Source organism: Callorhinus ursinus, unplaced genomic scaffold (genome assembly GCF_003265705.2).
Source record: "Callorhinus ursinus isolate GAN/ISIS: 27379988/994484 unplaced genomic scaffold, GSC_fseal_2.0 scaffold20, whole genome shotgun sequence".
Classification (NCBI taxonomy): domain Eukaryota; kingdom Metazoa; phylum Chordata; class Mammalia; order Carnivora; family Otariidae; genus Callorhinus; species Callorhinus ursinus.
This window is the reverse complement of record NW_027397082.1, coordinates 19,407,165-19,422,418: the sequence shown is the minus strand read 5'-3', so window position 1 is coordinate 19,422,418 and position 15,254 is coordinate 19,407,165. Positions and strand designations below refer to the sequence as shown.

Here is a 15,254-nt window from a genome sequence, read left to right as displayed (position 1 = left end):
CCCCAAGGACCTCCAGCCCCCAGACCTCGGCTCTGATTTAATTGCGGGGGCATTTCCATAGCAATGAGACATTGACAGATAATGCAGGTGCCCTGGGCCTGCAGCCTAGGGAGTCATTGGATCTGGGCTCTTTCCCTTCCTCCTTTATCCAGTTCACCTTTAGAGGGAAAGGATATTGAAAAGGAACACTAATCCACTCTAGGCCTGGGAGAGTCAGATCGAATTGGAGCAGAATAAAAGCTGTACCACCTCAGTCTCCATCCTAAGTCCACATCCATGTTTGTGCTACCAGCAGCCATCCCCGGTGGTGATGGGCTGTGCATCCCAGCAGGGGGCCTTGGACAGAAGCACATGGGGCTGCTAAAGGAGCTGCAGAGGGGAGGAGAGCCATGGAGAAGATGAAGAAGGTCTGAAAGGCTCCTGGGTATTTTAGCAAAGATGCGGTACCATGGTCTTCTAAGCTGAGCTCAGATGTGGCCCATTACCTTGGGCCTTCCTCTTGACTTCTCCCTTCATCTCTTTCCTCCACCCATGATACCAAAAGGCTGAGCACCCCAAATGGACTGTGTGTGCTTAGTCCTCCACACCGCCAGGGCTCACTGATCCATGTAGAGATCAGGGAGAGGGGCCAGTTTTAATATGAATCAAAATATTTTTAAGAAATCAATGATCTCTATTTCAAGTGCGTATAGTAGCCAACTCAGGGTAACAAAGGGCTGCCTAATAGAAAGCCCTGGGCACCATTTTCATGATTAGCTAGGTTATGGAGAACCTCTCAGCTGCTATATAGATGTTTAGAGATGCTTGGGGTGTCCCAAAGGAGAATTCTCCAAAAGGGGGATCTCCTGGCACGGAGCTTGTTTACTCCATTATTTGGCACTCTCTAAGAAGAAAAGATTGGCTAAGTAAAAGTAAAATCCATCAACTCGGTCTTTTCTGAATGACCAGAAATCCTAAATGGTGGTGTCCCAATGAATATTACAGGTATGCACTGGGACCAAGGGCTCAGAAATGTCTCCCGGTGGCCTCAAAGCCACCTAGGTAAGACCTGAAAGCCTGTTTCCCCCAGAGAGCCAGCCAGCCCCCAAGGGACAGGAAAACCCTCTCTCCCCTGAACACATACACACACTGCCTCCCTAGGGTGATCAGAATCTTTCCTTCCCGGCTATCAGCCTCAGGACAAACAAGCCAGCACTTTTTCAGCCCTGAGCTTTGGGAGGCAAGCCCTGCCACCATTGTTACTTCTGAGAGGGCTTTGCTCCCTTCAGCCTGGAATCCTCCCCTCTCCTCCCTGGGCTGCCAGGCAGGGAGGGAGGAAGTCCGAGGGCCCGCTCCCAGAGCAGCCTAATGCTCCAGCAGCTTAAGTGGCCGTTTTCCTTGGGATTAGGGTTTCACTTACACAGAGCGCCTGAAAAACGCTGCGCTTTTGGAAGGATTAGAGCTGACAATTCAGTGCTCTCAGAGAACAAAATAAAGCTGGAGAGGAACTGGGAGACCTGGAGTATCGGGAGACTGTGCAAACAGGCTTAACCTCTGCCCACCCAGCATGAGGGTCTCTGGTGCTTGGAGCCCATCGGTGAGTCGAGCCCAGCCTCCCCAGCGCCGGAGCACCTGCGGACTCCAGTCTCCACTTGTGATATGCTAAAGGAGCTAGAGAAGGCAGCTTGGAGAAGTGAAGGAGGAGAGGGCTGGGATGTCCTCCCCTCTCTCTGAGCGTCAGTTTCCTTCTCTAGAAGATAGCCAGACTCCCTTTCAGGCTTCTGAAAATGTGATACTTGCCAACACTCCCTAGCCTTCTCCCAGGATCCGGAGGCTGTGGCTCCATCCACAGTCCAGATGAGTTAAAAGGAAGCCACTTCTTGGGGGGTCCCAGGGCAGCAGGCGACCATGGCCCAGATGAGGGCAGTGTGCTGGAAGGAAGGAGAAGGGGTGGGAAAAGCATAACTGGTTATACACAGCTGGTTGGCTGACAGGGTGCAGACCTTCCTGAGCCCACACAGATCCGGGCAGCATCCCTGCCTAGGACACAGCAGGGACGAAAGGTCCAGCTGTGTGGGAAGCAAGATCAGCTAGGAGAGCAGCCACCTGAGCTGCGGGCACAGCCCCCTCTGCTGGAACCCAGAGCAGGCAAGGCTCAGGATGAAGAGCTCTGGGGCCAACCCAGTGCCTGGGGCTGGGGGCTCTCGCAGGCACCTCTGCGCCGCCCCCACCCCCCCGTAGAAACCTTGGGGAGGATTCAGAAACATGGGAAATAAGAAACAAAATGAAACATGTAGAAAACTCTTTTCCTGTCCTTTAAAAGCAGCTTTTACAGATTTAAAGTTTGTTACTTCAGTGTATTATGTAAACTTGGATTGGTCATAAAGTGATCATAATTGGTATAGTCAATGTAAATGTACAGTATAAGTAGGCAGTAATTACAAATTTAATAGCTATATTCTTGGAAGTATTATAAATGCTTGTGTCAAATGCAGGCCCAGACTGCCAACCTTGGAGCAATCTAATGTCTTCATCTTCACTACCTTATGAGAAGCGGACAAAACTTGAGAATAGGATAGTAAAACAAGAGTTATGTTTTCTGGCCTTAGGGTCCTCCATAGTGTCAAGTGGATAGCAGAAGTGCTCATTTTCAGAGAACGATGCTGAGGAAAAGCATCTCTACACTCACTGAATAGAACTTTTGCTGTATAAATCTATGTCTAATAAGTCTTGTGGTCTGAGTCATCACCAGGCCAGAGCATCTCTGCCGCTTTGGCGGCTGCCTTTTTATTATTTCCTGGGTCTTATGGATGCTGACGTTTTCCTCACTTGCGATGAGCCTCTCTGCTCCTTCACCTGTTATTTTGCTTTTCTTTGTATGAGCAGACTTGTCTATTGGTACAATTCAAGTACATTTAAACAAATCGGTGTCTTTCTTATGCCAAAGAACAGGTTCTTTTGGTTTGTTATAAATCCTGTTTATCCATATTCGAGTCATGAATACTTTTGAGAGTATGACAAAAGCCGTCTAGATATTATATACGTGTACCTATAACGTTCGGTGTATGGCTTTATATGGACGCTGTGAAGCGCGTCCATGGAGTCCTACGGAATCAGTGAACCCCAGTTTAAAATCCTTGCTGTAGAAAATGGAAGAACCTGAAGCATGCAAGCAACAAGAAGCAACAAGATGTTGTTTTAGGAAGGATTCACTTAGCATAATCCCAGATTACTCTCCTGGACCAAATACCTATTTTCTGAGTTTATAATATTCGAGGATGTCATTCTAGAATCAGTTCCCAAGTATACTGCTTGTTCTATTCATCCAGATTCTGCCATCTACTATCTGTGGAATCTTGAACATAATACTTAGTCCCTCTGAGTTTCGGTTTTTCATCTATATAGTGGGGATTAAAAATGGATCAACATCATTGGTTGATACGAGAATTAAAAGAGATAAGACATAGAAAATATTTAGGATGGTGCCTAGCTGTAGTAGGTGCCCAGTGAAGGCTAGCTAGTCTAGCTTAAGTAGAAACGCAACTCTGTCCTTGAGTCTTAGAGCTGACAAAACAGCATAAATTATCTGGTGACTGAAATTTTCCAATTTCTTAATAAAGTCATTCCCTTTGCTGTTCTCTGTACTTGTAAGAGGAACTGCACTTAGATTCTCCAAAACAGTTGATTTGATCTGGCCCATTTGGTAAGGAATGTCTGACAAAAGTGCACTGTCTGATTCAGATGCAGTGATTGCTGTAGAAATTGGCTGTAGACTCTTCAGGGATTTCCGCAGTTGAACTGAGAAGACATCCTCATCAAGTACAGTGCTTCTAACACTTCTGGGTACTTTAAGATTCTCAACCACTACTGTTTCTTGAAGAGCCTCTTTGTTTTTTAGAAAACTCTCCAAGGAGATTAATACTCCACCCCATGGAGTTTTACTACAGACTTTCGGTGTCAGTATTTTATTCTTTATGTCCTGTTTTTCTTGCCTCGTCTTAATGACGACAGTGACGATAAGAGATTTTTGCTTGTTGGGTGACTTCTTTTCCTTTCCTTCAGCCCTTTTGGGGATTATCTGGCTTCATGTTGTCATTCAAAGGCAGCATGAGACAGACATAGCTTCAAACGTGGGCTCTCTCGTTTACTAGCCCTGTGGCCATGAGGACGCCATTATGCCTTTGCGGCTCCATTTTCTCAACTTGGAGACAAGGAGGTTAGACAGATCATCTCAAAGACTTGTCCATCTTTAAAACTTTGTGATCTTAGGAAGCACGTCTCCCACACGAAATGCCCATCCCCCTGGTAATATGTGGGTTTTTGTTTTTGTTTTTGTTTTTATCCATTTGTGATTCTTGGTGCTGTTGTCACGTTACCGGCATTGTGGGTGAGCAAAACACCTTGCTGCTTCCTGTCTTCTTTTGGGCGGCACATACTTTGTAACTGATGTATTTTGCCATGTTGCTGTTTTCTCCTCTTTCTGTGCTTTTGCTTGTTTGTTTTTAGGCGGTGGTTGTGCTTACAGTTTTAGAACCCGTCTCCACTCCCCTCTGTCCATCCGTCTGCAGTGCTCTGTTGATTCTTCCTTGCACACATTCCATTACACATTCATATCTCTCACTAAAAGAGGCTTGCTCCAAGAATGCTGCTGGGCAAATGGTATGATGGTCTTAGTAATTTGAAAACTTCCTGTAGTATGTGTTTTCCATTATTGACAATGGTGTTCCAGAAGAATATATGGCTCTGGCAAGAGTTTGGTCAATTTTTTCCTCCTCTTCAGGTGTCCCCTGTGTACTAATGAAGCCATTGGGAGTGCTTTGTATGCGGTGGCTTGCGCCTCTCTTGGTTCAGGGGTCCTGACAGGCACCTCTTTATGGTGATGCTGATGTCACAGGATAGAACAGCACGGCTGTGTGCCGAACACCGGGAAGCATGTATGCTTCTTCCTCATCGTGGGCCTCTTCTCTCACATTTTAAAAATGTCTGAATAGCACTTCCCGGATTCAGTTTTTTAACCAGAATTTAGAAATGTGTCTTTCAGCGAACAGTTCTGGGGGCAACTTGCAGCAAGCAGAAGTTTCTGTATGCCGCAGGTTAGCCTGACTGTTTTGCGAGAGGAAAAGCTGAGAGGAAATAAACATCACGATAAGGTAACTCCAGGTTAGCTGGAGACACCTTTCTAGGGCATCTGGCCTTTCTTCCTCTCTCCTGAAGCCAGGTAGGGAATTGTATGACAAAACCTTAGATTACAAGGAATTCATGTGTGACAGGCTATAGGAACCAGGAGGCTGAAAATCAGAATTCAGGTGCATTTAAATTCCTGTTTTTTTTTTTAAAGAAAGAAGAATACTTCTTTCTCTGGATGCCTTGTAGGCATTAAGGTCACAGGACCAAGAGGAATTGGGTTTCTAGATCTTTTTAATTGCAAAACCTCTGCCTCTTCCCTAACTCTCCTCTGTCTTGGGGCCTTTTGACCAACAAACGCCATATGATTAATCTCTCAAGGAATTGATAGATACTGCTGTCCTTGTCCACTTCAGACCCACTCCACTGAGAGATGGGCAGGAGGAGTGAAACTTTTATTAACAATAGAAGTCAGTGAAAGAAAGCCCACAACAGAGCAGATGCAGATTCTCTCTTCTGTCTCCCTGGGAGTCTGAAGTGATCTCTTGTCTGACGGTTCTGCCCTGTTGCCTGTTCTTGAGTTTTAGGAAATGTAAAATCTTCGCTATATTAGACAGGTATAGAGGAGAACCATTCTATTTCATGATAAAACTGAGTCACAATAAGTCACTGTCATCTCTTCCCATCTTATAAAAATTCATAATCCCTGTTCAAACTGTTTTTAGAGAAAAAGCAGATTTCAGCATTTATGTTTTGTCCCAGCCTTTACCTCTTCAAAGGAGACCAACACACATGAAACAATGAGAAAACAGTACAACCCACCTGGAATTGGCTATAAGTGCAATAAAGTGATAGAGAATCAATCAGTAAAGTATTTACTGAGCATCATTTATTGATTTCTCAACTATGCAAGACAGAGCAGAAGACGGGACCCTGCCCTCAGTTTGATTATGGTCTATTTGAGGAGGCAAGCCATAATATGATACAGGTCCAATGCCTTACGGAATGTGATGACATGGTCAACCATGCAGCACAGACTCTCTAGAAGTTTAGAAGAAAGAAACTTCCCTGATGGGTAGAATGGTAGGCATTTTAAGGCTTGAGTTGGAAAGAGAGGGGAAACTATGAGGAAGAAGAAAATGATACAGCAAAAGCACAGAGAGGTTCCACAGCACACATGCCTGTGAAAACAGTCCAACCAAACCAGGCGGAGTGAGAGCCAGAGCTGAGAAAGTCAGATGGGGAGAGTACCCCGGAGGCTTTGGAAGGCTGGCAGAGTGTAGATTCCAGCTGTGGACTACAGAGAATCAGTGGTGGTTTTCACAAGGGAAGTGATATGTTTTTTTTTTTTTTAAAGATTTTATTTATTTATTTGAGAGACAGTGAGAGAGAAAGAGCACATGAGAGGGGGGAGGGTCAGAGGGAGAAGCAGACTCCCCGCCGAGCAGGGAGCCCGATGCGGGACTCGATCCCGGGACTCCAGGATCATGACCTGAGCCGAAGGCAGTCGATTAACCAACTGAGCCACCCAGGTGCCCGGGAAGTGATATGTTGAAAGCAACATTTCATGAGGACTGGCCAGGCAGCCACACCTGGGCTAGACCGGAGGAGCAAGAATGTGCAGGCAGGGAATACAAGCAAGAGCACTATTGCGGCAGACCAAGGGCGTGTGCTCAGGAGCTGAGCTCTGGAGGCTGTAGACGAAATGGAGATGGGGCCAATGTAACAGACGTTGCTAAGGGTAATTGGTAACACTTGGTGACTGACTTCATCCAGAGGGGAAGGACACAGGCTATATCAAGAAGGATTTCAGGGCGCCTGGGTGGCTCAGTCAGTTAAGTATCTGACTCTTGATTTCGGCTCAGGTCATGATCTCAGGGTTGTTCAGGGTCATGAGATCGAGCCCTGTGTTGGATTGGGAGTGGAGCCTGCTTAAGATTCTCTCTCTCATGCTCTCTCTGCCCCCACCGGGCGCACACACACACACACACACACACACACACACACACACACACACCCAGCTCACAAGCGCTCTCTCTCAAAACAAAAGAAGGATTCCAAAGTTTTTTGGTTTGGTGATCTTCAGGAAGTTCTTCAACACACCTGATTGGGGGGAAGATGAGTTGGCTTTTATCCCCATTAGGTTTGAGGTGACAATGGGACAGCTGATGAAAATGTTGGGGCGCCTGGGTGGCTCAGTCGATTAAGCGTCTGCCTTCAGCTCAGGTCATGATTCCAGAGTCCTGGGATCGAGCCCCGCATTGGGCTCCTTGCTCTGCAGGGAGCCTGCTTCTCCCTCTCCCTCTGCCTGTCATTCCCTCTCCTTGTGATCTCTCTCTCTCTCTCTCTCTCACTCACTCTCTCTCTCTGTGTCAAATAAATAGATAAAATCTTTTTTAAAAAAAGAAAATGTTCAGCAGGCAGCTGGAAATACAAAAAGCTGAGCTGAAGCTCTGTATACTTAGGGAAAGATAAATCACTCAGATGTGTTAAGGGAGGAGTGAGGAAACTCAGGTCTCAGAAAAGTAGGAGATGAGGTGAAATTCAAGGAGAGAGTGGCAAGGAGAGCAAGGGGCGCTTTGGAATAGCCACGGGGAGGGTGAAGACTAGGGCAACTGATGAAAATGAGCTGGGCCAAATATGTGTAGTTCTGTGACGTCCCCCAGCCACACTTGGCCTTCTCAGGGCCAGACAGAGGCACTAGGGTGGGAGAGTGGCACAGGCTGAGGAGCATAAGGGGGATCTGGAGAGGATACATGGTACCCAGGAGAGCATCACATTGTCTCTAGGGCATGGAAGTGTGGGAGAGGGAAGAGGGCAAATTATTGTCATTAAAGATTGGGGCATAAATTGCAAGGCAGGTGGTGATCCCTTCGTGGCGCTGGAGGGGACAGGCAAGGAAAGGAGGCCATTCAGGTGTAGCTGTGTCCCAGAGATGTCTGTGGACTAGGGTGGCTCCCTAATATTGGCTTGCTTTACCTTCACTCCAGGACACTGCTAAGGAAAGCCCTGCCTCCCACCCTCCAGACCCTGGCTAGCAGAAGTTTCCAGGGACAGAAGTCCAGCAGCTCGTGGGGGGAGCAGGTTCTGCTCATTGGAGCTTTATCTGATCCACTTGAACTGTTGGCTCAAAGCTCCTGGTTTTCACTTAAGGGATAGTTTTCTATCATTTAAATGCTATAAACCCTAACAGCAAAATAGCCCACTGGCTGCACAGCCCCCCTCCCCCCACTCTCCACACCTGCCAGGCTGAGCACCTGCAGCTCTACCTAGAAAGGACAAGGAAGACCCATCAGCCCCAGTATGGGTGGAGGTGGGGGTATCCTCCAAGCCTGAAGGAAAGATGGGGTGCTAGAGAGGTGAGCAAGATGATAGAGGTCCATTTGGCTACTGGAGAAACCACAGCTGAATATCTGGCCTGAGAGGAGGAATAAAAGCAGGTCATCTCCCTCCCTTCTCCGTCTGCGTTTGGGCTATGAAGAGACACAAGCAAGGGGAAACACATACGCACATAAACGCACACGGAGAGACGCAAAGCGCTACGCAGAGCAGAGGTGCGCAGTCGAACACAGGGCACTTAAGTAACAAGCTTAAACACGTGTAAAGGCCGGACCTGCTCATTCAGATATTCTCCCACATGTCTGCACACAGCTCCTTCCTCTCCAAGACTTTCCTTCCCATGAAGTATCCTGGTGTGAGCAGAGAGGCAGGCCTCTCTCTTCCAGGCCTCACCCCTTCCCCTTTGTGTTTTTCCAGGTCGTGACATGGCGAGCACCACCCTGCCTGGTTACCCCCCTCACGTGCCCCCCACTGGCCAGGGAAGCTACCCCACCTCCACCCTGGCAGGAATGGTGCCTGGTAGGTGACAATGCTGCAGCTGCCTAATTTAGGTGGGGGTGACTAAATTGTGGGTGAGCTGCTGAGTGGTCTGTAGTCTGAGGCTGCGGGTGGGGGGAGACCCAGCGTCCCTTCCCGCCCAAACCATTGCTGTTCCATCCCTCTCTCTCCTTAGAGGCTGCAGTTGGTCCCTCATCCTCCCTCATGAGCAACCCAGGGAGGGAGTTTGCAGAAGTGGCTCCTGTGTGCACCCCAGTGTATGTCATGCCCCCCCCACAGTGCCCACCCACCTGAGCCTGTGCCTGGGGAGCACTCAGCCTCAGCTCCTCTCTCCAGTGCCCCAGCCCACTCCCAGCCAGCTGACACTGCTTGGAAGAGCCTGCCCTGGTTTCCATGGAAACTTGGAGCCAAGAACCATTTCCAGGGGCATTGTCAGTCACTCAGACAAAGCCACCCTGGTCCATACCAACCCACAGGGAAAACCAGTGTGGGGAACTGACCCCACCCCAGGGAGAAGAGGGAGCTAGTCCCTAAGGAAAGAGGAACAGAGGACAGGCTATAGCTGGACCCAGAGAGACATTGGCTTCAGAGAGACAAGCTAGAGCACCACGTCTCCTCAGAGGTACCGGGGCCTTCATTGCTCCTGAGGAGTTGGGTCTGGACTGTGTGGATCAGAGAGGAGGAGGCCAGACTTTGGGTCTGAGGACTGCAGCTGGACGTTGTGCTCCTCCCAACCTCTCACCCCTGTTTGGGAGCTGGGCTTGAAGCCAGAGAGCTGAAGGTTCTATTCGCAGAAACGCCAAAACCCTCTTGTCTTAAAGAGGGTGAGACTCGCTGGGCCTGCAGCCCACTCCTGCTGGTGGCCCTCCCCTGACGCACAGCCCCCATGGTGGGGGAGGATAGAAGAGGGTGACTAGCCCCATTCCTGGATGTCCATCCAGGGACAGCCCTGGCTAAGCAGAGCTTGAGGGGGACATGGGTGGTGGCAAAGAGGGAGACTGCCGCCGCCGGGTGCTGTACCACGGGGGCTGAAGGGAGTTAGAGGGACTGGCTAAGGAGAGCGGGGAGGTGTGGGTGAGGGGATTTCTGCCCGGATCTGGAGTGGGGGTAGAAGTGTTGGGGACAAGGAGATTCTTCTGGGAAAGTCCCAGCAGTGAGCAGGTGGAGGCTGGAGAAGGTCTTAGGTGGGGGTGAGCGAGGGGTGTCTGCAAGGAGGTGGGGATGAGGGGAGCTCATGGTGGCAAGGGGGGAGTCGTTAAACAGAATCTAGTGCTGATGAGGAAATTACACTTGTTTCATTAGCGATGGGGAAGGAGATAGCTCAGTTCCTCTTGGTCACAGTTGAGCTCAGAAGCTCATTATCCTGCTGCACGCATGCTTTCCCTCCTCGTCAATAAACAGGCTTTCCAGTGGCTGCATCCCCCACCCCCACCCCAGTTCCCTCTCAGAGAGGGGCCCCTTCTCCTCTACTTAACCCGCGGTTAGGGATCACTGTAAACAGTCTGGGGTCATCACACAGGAGAAAGGGCGAGGGGGAAACCCGGAGGCCTGGCCTTTCTCCCGCGGAGGGAGGGAAGCAGCTTCCAACAGCTCCCAGCCCACGGGGCCCCGGGCTAACCGCTCGCGGACCGGCGGGCAGTCCACCTGCTTCGCACCGCCTCCTTCTCCTGCTGCGTGGCCCGAGTACCGAATCTCTCGAGGGAAAGGCGGGAGAGGGGTGTTTCCCAGCAGAGCCCCCACCCCTTGCGTTGGCACCGTGCTGAGATGCCATTCTTAGGACTTTCTGGGACAAAGTGTCCCGAGGGCCTTCCTTCGCCACCTCCCCCCCCCCCGGCTTCCACCCCGTGGGGCTATGGCTCCTAGAGCCAGAGTGTCCACTAAAAAGGCCCTGGCCCCCAAAGCAGCGGGGTAGACGCGCTGGGACCCCCCCCAACAAACCCCGCCTGGTCCGGAGCGCCTCCTCGGGGGAGCCCCAAGCCCCCAGGCCCGTGTCCGTGCTTCTGCACCCTCCCCACCATGGGCTCTCCCCACGCAGACCCGGTGGATTGCTCTGCCTCCGTCTGCCCTCACGCCCTTGGCGGGCATTGCTCTGCCCGCGGCACCTGCACCTCGGACCCGGGGGAGGCCGCTGGCCGGGCACGTCGGGTCCGCCCCGGCGTTGCGCGTGTCTGATCCCCACTCCACCACCCTCCCGCAGGGAGCGAGTTCTCCGGCAACCCGTACAGCCACCCCCAGTACACGGCCTACAACGAGGCTTGGAGATTCAGCAACCCCGCCTTACTAAGTGAGTACGCCACCTGGCTGGTCGGCGGCTCAGCACGTCAGCCCGCGCGGGCCAGCTCGGCCGGGCTGCTTCCGACGCCGGGCCGACTCCCCGCGACCCAACCTTCGGGTGCCGGGCGGGCGGGCTCGTTAGTGCAGCACTGAGGTCCGGGATCCCTTGAGGACGCCCGCGCCTCCTGCCCCTTCCCTCCTTTTCTCTCCCTCCCCCGGGGCTAGCCGGCTCTGCGCCGCCCCCACCCTCGGTCCCTCTGGAAGGTCCCCACTCGGGCGGCGGCGGTCACCGATCGATCGGGTCCCTCTCCCACCGGTGAATGAACCTCTCCCGGGGGCGACCGGCCCCGTAGCCCAACCAAGGTGTCCCTGCCCCGATCCCGCCAGACCCCAGCCCCGGGAGGTCTTTGCTTTTCTTTCCTTTTTTGTTCTCCTGTTTGTGCTCTCACCCAGCCCATTCTTCTCCTGTGTTAACTTCCAGGTTCCCCTTATTATTATAGTGCCGCCCCCCGGGGCTCCGCCCCTGCCGCTGCTGCCGCTGCCTATGACCGCCACTAGTTACCGCGGGGACCACATCAAGCTTCAGGCCGACAGCTTCGGCCTCCACATCGTCCCCGTCTGACCGCCCACCCCGGAGGGAGGGAGGACCGACGCGACGCGATGCCTCCCGGCCGCCGCCCCAGCCCCACCCCCATCCCAGGAGCCCTGCAGCCCTTCACACCACACCCCGTCGAAGGCCGGACAGGACAGGTGGAGCCGCGGGCGGGACCCTCAGGCCCGGGCCCGCCGCCCCCAACCCCGCCCGCCGCCCCTCCCCGCCTGCCTGGACCGCGCGGCGGCGAGAGGAGGGCGCACCCCAGCTCGCCCGGCCTTGGCCCGAGCCGGCCGCGGAGCCGACCAGCCACGCCGCCAGACCCTGGCCCGGCCCGCCGCTGCGCGCGGGGGACACGTTTCTGTGACACACAATCAGCACGGACTGCAGCGCGGCCCAGCCCCCGGAGCAGCCGGTCTCGGACGCTCTGGCGCCGGGAGGTTTCGCTGGAGGCACTGGGCGAAGGAAATTAAGAACAAAACGATTTTCTGCAGAAGGAGGAAGAGCCCCCTGCCGAACCCTCCAGGAAGAGTCCCTACCCTCGCGCTAGCCGGACTGCCCCCACCTTCCGAGCGTGCCCTGCCCCACGAGGTGGAGTGGAATGGGGGCGTGGGGTCCGGGCTCTTGGGACGGGGGTTGGGGTCATCAGGTCTTCCCGAAGTTGGAACCCAAGGCACGCAGGCCCCAGCAGCGCGCACCCACCGAGCCCTACTCTTGGCTCTTCCCCACTCCACCTGAATCGCCTGGTTCCCCAGGGTCCAGGCACTCTTACTACGGACCGGACTCTCAGCCCCACCTTGCCCCTACCTCAGCGTCTCTTCCATCTGCCGACCTTCCATTCTCCCCTCATGCCCGTCCTTTTCCCATCCCACGACGCTCCCCATCTCTCCTCCCTAACTCCTCGCCCCTTCGGAGGCTCTCCAGTGCCTGCCGCAGGACCAGTTTCCGCAGGCCGCGGGCACTGGTCTGGCGGCGCGGCTCCTGGACGTCCCCTCCCCCGACACAGACTCGCGATCTGCCGGTGGTAGGAGCCGGGTCTGAGCGGCGGCGGGGTGGAAGTGGGGGCTGCCCAGTCCACCCCCACCCCCACCCCCACCCCCAGCCTCCTCCTCCGGCAGGAACTGAACAGAACCGCGAAAAGTCTGCATTTATTTAATATGATGGTCTTTGCAAAAAGGAAAAACAAAACAAAACAAATTCAACAGGCTGCTGCTTTGTAGAAAGACGGTGTGTGTCGTGTGAAGGCGAACCCCCGTGTATATAAGCCCGCCCCGCCGCCCCGCCCCGCCCGGTAGAGTCCCCGCTGCCCGCCCGCCCTGCCTGTAGATACGCCCCTCTGTCTGTGCTGTGAGAGTCGCCGCTCGCTGGGGGGGAGGGAGGGGACACAGCTACACGCCCACTAAAGCACAGCACGTCCTGAGGGAGGGGGGCATTTTTTATGTTACAAAAAAAATTACGAAAGAAAAGAAATCTCTATGCAAAACGACGAACATGGTCCTGTGGACTCCTCTCGCCTCTGTTTCGTTGGCTATTTCTCTGTAATTCCGTGTTTTCGCTCTCCTCGTCTCTCTCCTCCGCATCTCTGCCCTCTCTCCATCTCTCTCTGCCCTGCTTCTCTCCCCCTCCGTCTCTGTCTCTCCGTCTCTGCCCCTCCCTCGGCCTCTCCCCCAGCCCCGCCCCGGCCGCCTGGCCCACGCAGGCTCTCTGCGAGGCGGCAGCTCCAGCCCCGGGCTCGCCCCCACCCCGGCCGTGCCCCGCGCGCCCTGGGCCGCCGGCGGCCGGGCCGCCCCGCCCCGTAGTTGCTCTCTCGGTAGCGGCGATGCGCCCTGCATGTCTCCTCACCCGTGGATCGTGACGACTCGAAATAACAGAAACAAAGTCAATAAAAGTGAAAATAAATAAATAAAATAAATAAAAATCCTTGAACAAATCCGAAAAGGCTTGGAGTCCTCGCCCAGATCTCTCTCCCCTTCGAGCCTTTTTATTTGAAAAGGAAAACGAGAAAAGAGAATAGTTTAAGGGAACTGCCGGCGCCCGGCCAGGCTCCGTGGCCCGAACGGGGCGGCGAGGGCGCTGAGGTTCAAACTCCGAGGCCAGGCCCGTCCAGTCCCTGTGGAGCTGGCCGGGCAGGGGCCCCAGCCCCAGGACCCAGCCGAACCCTCGAGAGATCCCCTGACAGCTCTGGTCTCCTTAGCCACTTCCAGCGCGTCGGTTCGTTTTCTTTTCTTTTTCTTTCTTTCTTTTCTTTTCTTTTCCTTTTTTTTTTTGTGCACATGAGAAATAAAATAATAATAAATAATAATAAATAATAAATAATAATAATAATAAAATTTTGTATGTCACTCCCCATGGCTCCAGGTCTGTCTCTCCCTGTCTCTGGGATAGGCCTCCCCTCACACTGTCGGTCCCAAATAACCCGCTCAGTGACCCTCCCAACGGCACTCCCACTGCGACCGACCTCCCACCCTCTCGCCGAGACCCTCTCGGTGGCGGCCCAACGCAGGCGGACGCCCAGACGCCTGCGCCCTTCGCTCTCTACCAGCACCGCTCTCCCCGCCCTTGGGGCAAGGAGTTTCGCTTTCCCAAAACTTCAGAGTAACTTCGAGTTATGCGTCTATACCAGGCCGGTTCGGTCGCCCTGCCTCTCCACCCGCGCCAGATTTAGGGTTCAGGCTCTCAGAACGCGACCTCGGAGGCGCCCTCCCCACCGGTGGGTGTGTCCGCCGCGCCGTCTCCTTCCTCCGTTCGCCGCGCAACCGCAATTTTATCCCCGGAGTGCGCACGGAGTCTGCGGAGACCGCACGCGCCCGCCGCGAGTTTCCTCGCTGAGCGTTTACTTCAGGGCCGGACCGTGCCCGGCCCTGCGGAGACCCCGGGGCAACCTGCCGCCCACGGGACCTCGCGCGCCCTTGGGTTCGTCCCGGAGAGGGCGCGCGGGCGCTTATGCCTGGGTGTCGGTAGGTGGCTTCTATTTCTGTTTGCGTGGGTCTGTCCCTGGGGAGGGTCTGGTGGTGCGGAAGTAGGGAAACGGTTTTGTTTTTTCAGACACTCTTACTGTTCTTGTCCCCCGGTGTCCAGGGAACGATCTTGTGTGTCTGTACCTGTGTCTGTTCCTGCGTTGGGGAGGGATGGAGTGATTGTCCAGGACTGCCCAGGCTGCATCCGAGATATTTGGAAGGGGTCCGCCCCTCTATCTCTTCAGCAGCCTCCCAACTCCACTCCTCCCACAAAGGCCACGGTGTCCATGTGGTGGTCTCTGCTCTTAGAGACTTTCTTTCTCTGCCCTGGGGAAACCTGTCCCTTAGCCCCCATCTCTGCCTCTTCCCACTTGAGAGGCTGTTGACACTCTGAGCTGCCAAGGATGGCAAACAAGGCCTGGAGGCTAAGGAGTGACCTTCTCCCTTGGCTGGTGTCTCCCAGACACCTCCTTCCCACCAGGATCCCAAAG

At 53.7% G+C, this 15,254-nt stretch overlaps 1 protein-coding gene across 8 annotated transcripts in view; it reads left to right on the top strand.

The window, feature by feature from the left end:
- The window catches only part of PAX2 (paired box 2), a 78,074-nt gene extending 65,330 nt beyond the window's left edge, over nucleotides 1-12,744 (top strand). For 4 of the 8 annotated variants that reach the window (XM_073904305.1, XM_025880839.2, XM_025880836.2 and 1 more), the window contains 3 exons: nucleotides 8,860-8,961; nucleotides 11,138-11,224; nucleotides 11,715-12,744. In XM_073904305.1, the coding sequence (XP_073760406.1) occupies nucleotides 8,860-8,961; nucleotides 11,138-11,224; nucleotides 11,715-11,836 (311 nt within the window). In that variant the 3' untranslated portion in view covers nucleotides 11,837-12,744. Of the gene's footprint in view, nucleotides 1-8,859; nucleotides 8,962-11,137; nucleotides 11,225-11,695 lie in introns of all 8 variants that reach the window. The other 4 variants (XM_025880842.2, XM_025880838.2, XM_025880840.2 and 1 more) reach the window with 1 other exon arrangement.
- The last annotated feature ends 2,510 nt before the right edge of the window (nucleotides 12,745-15,254 follow it).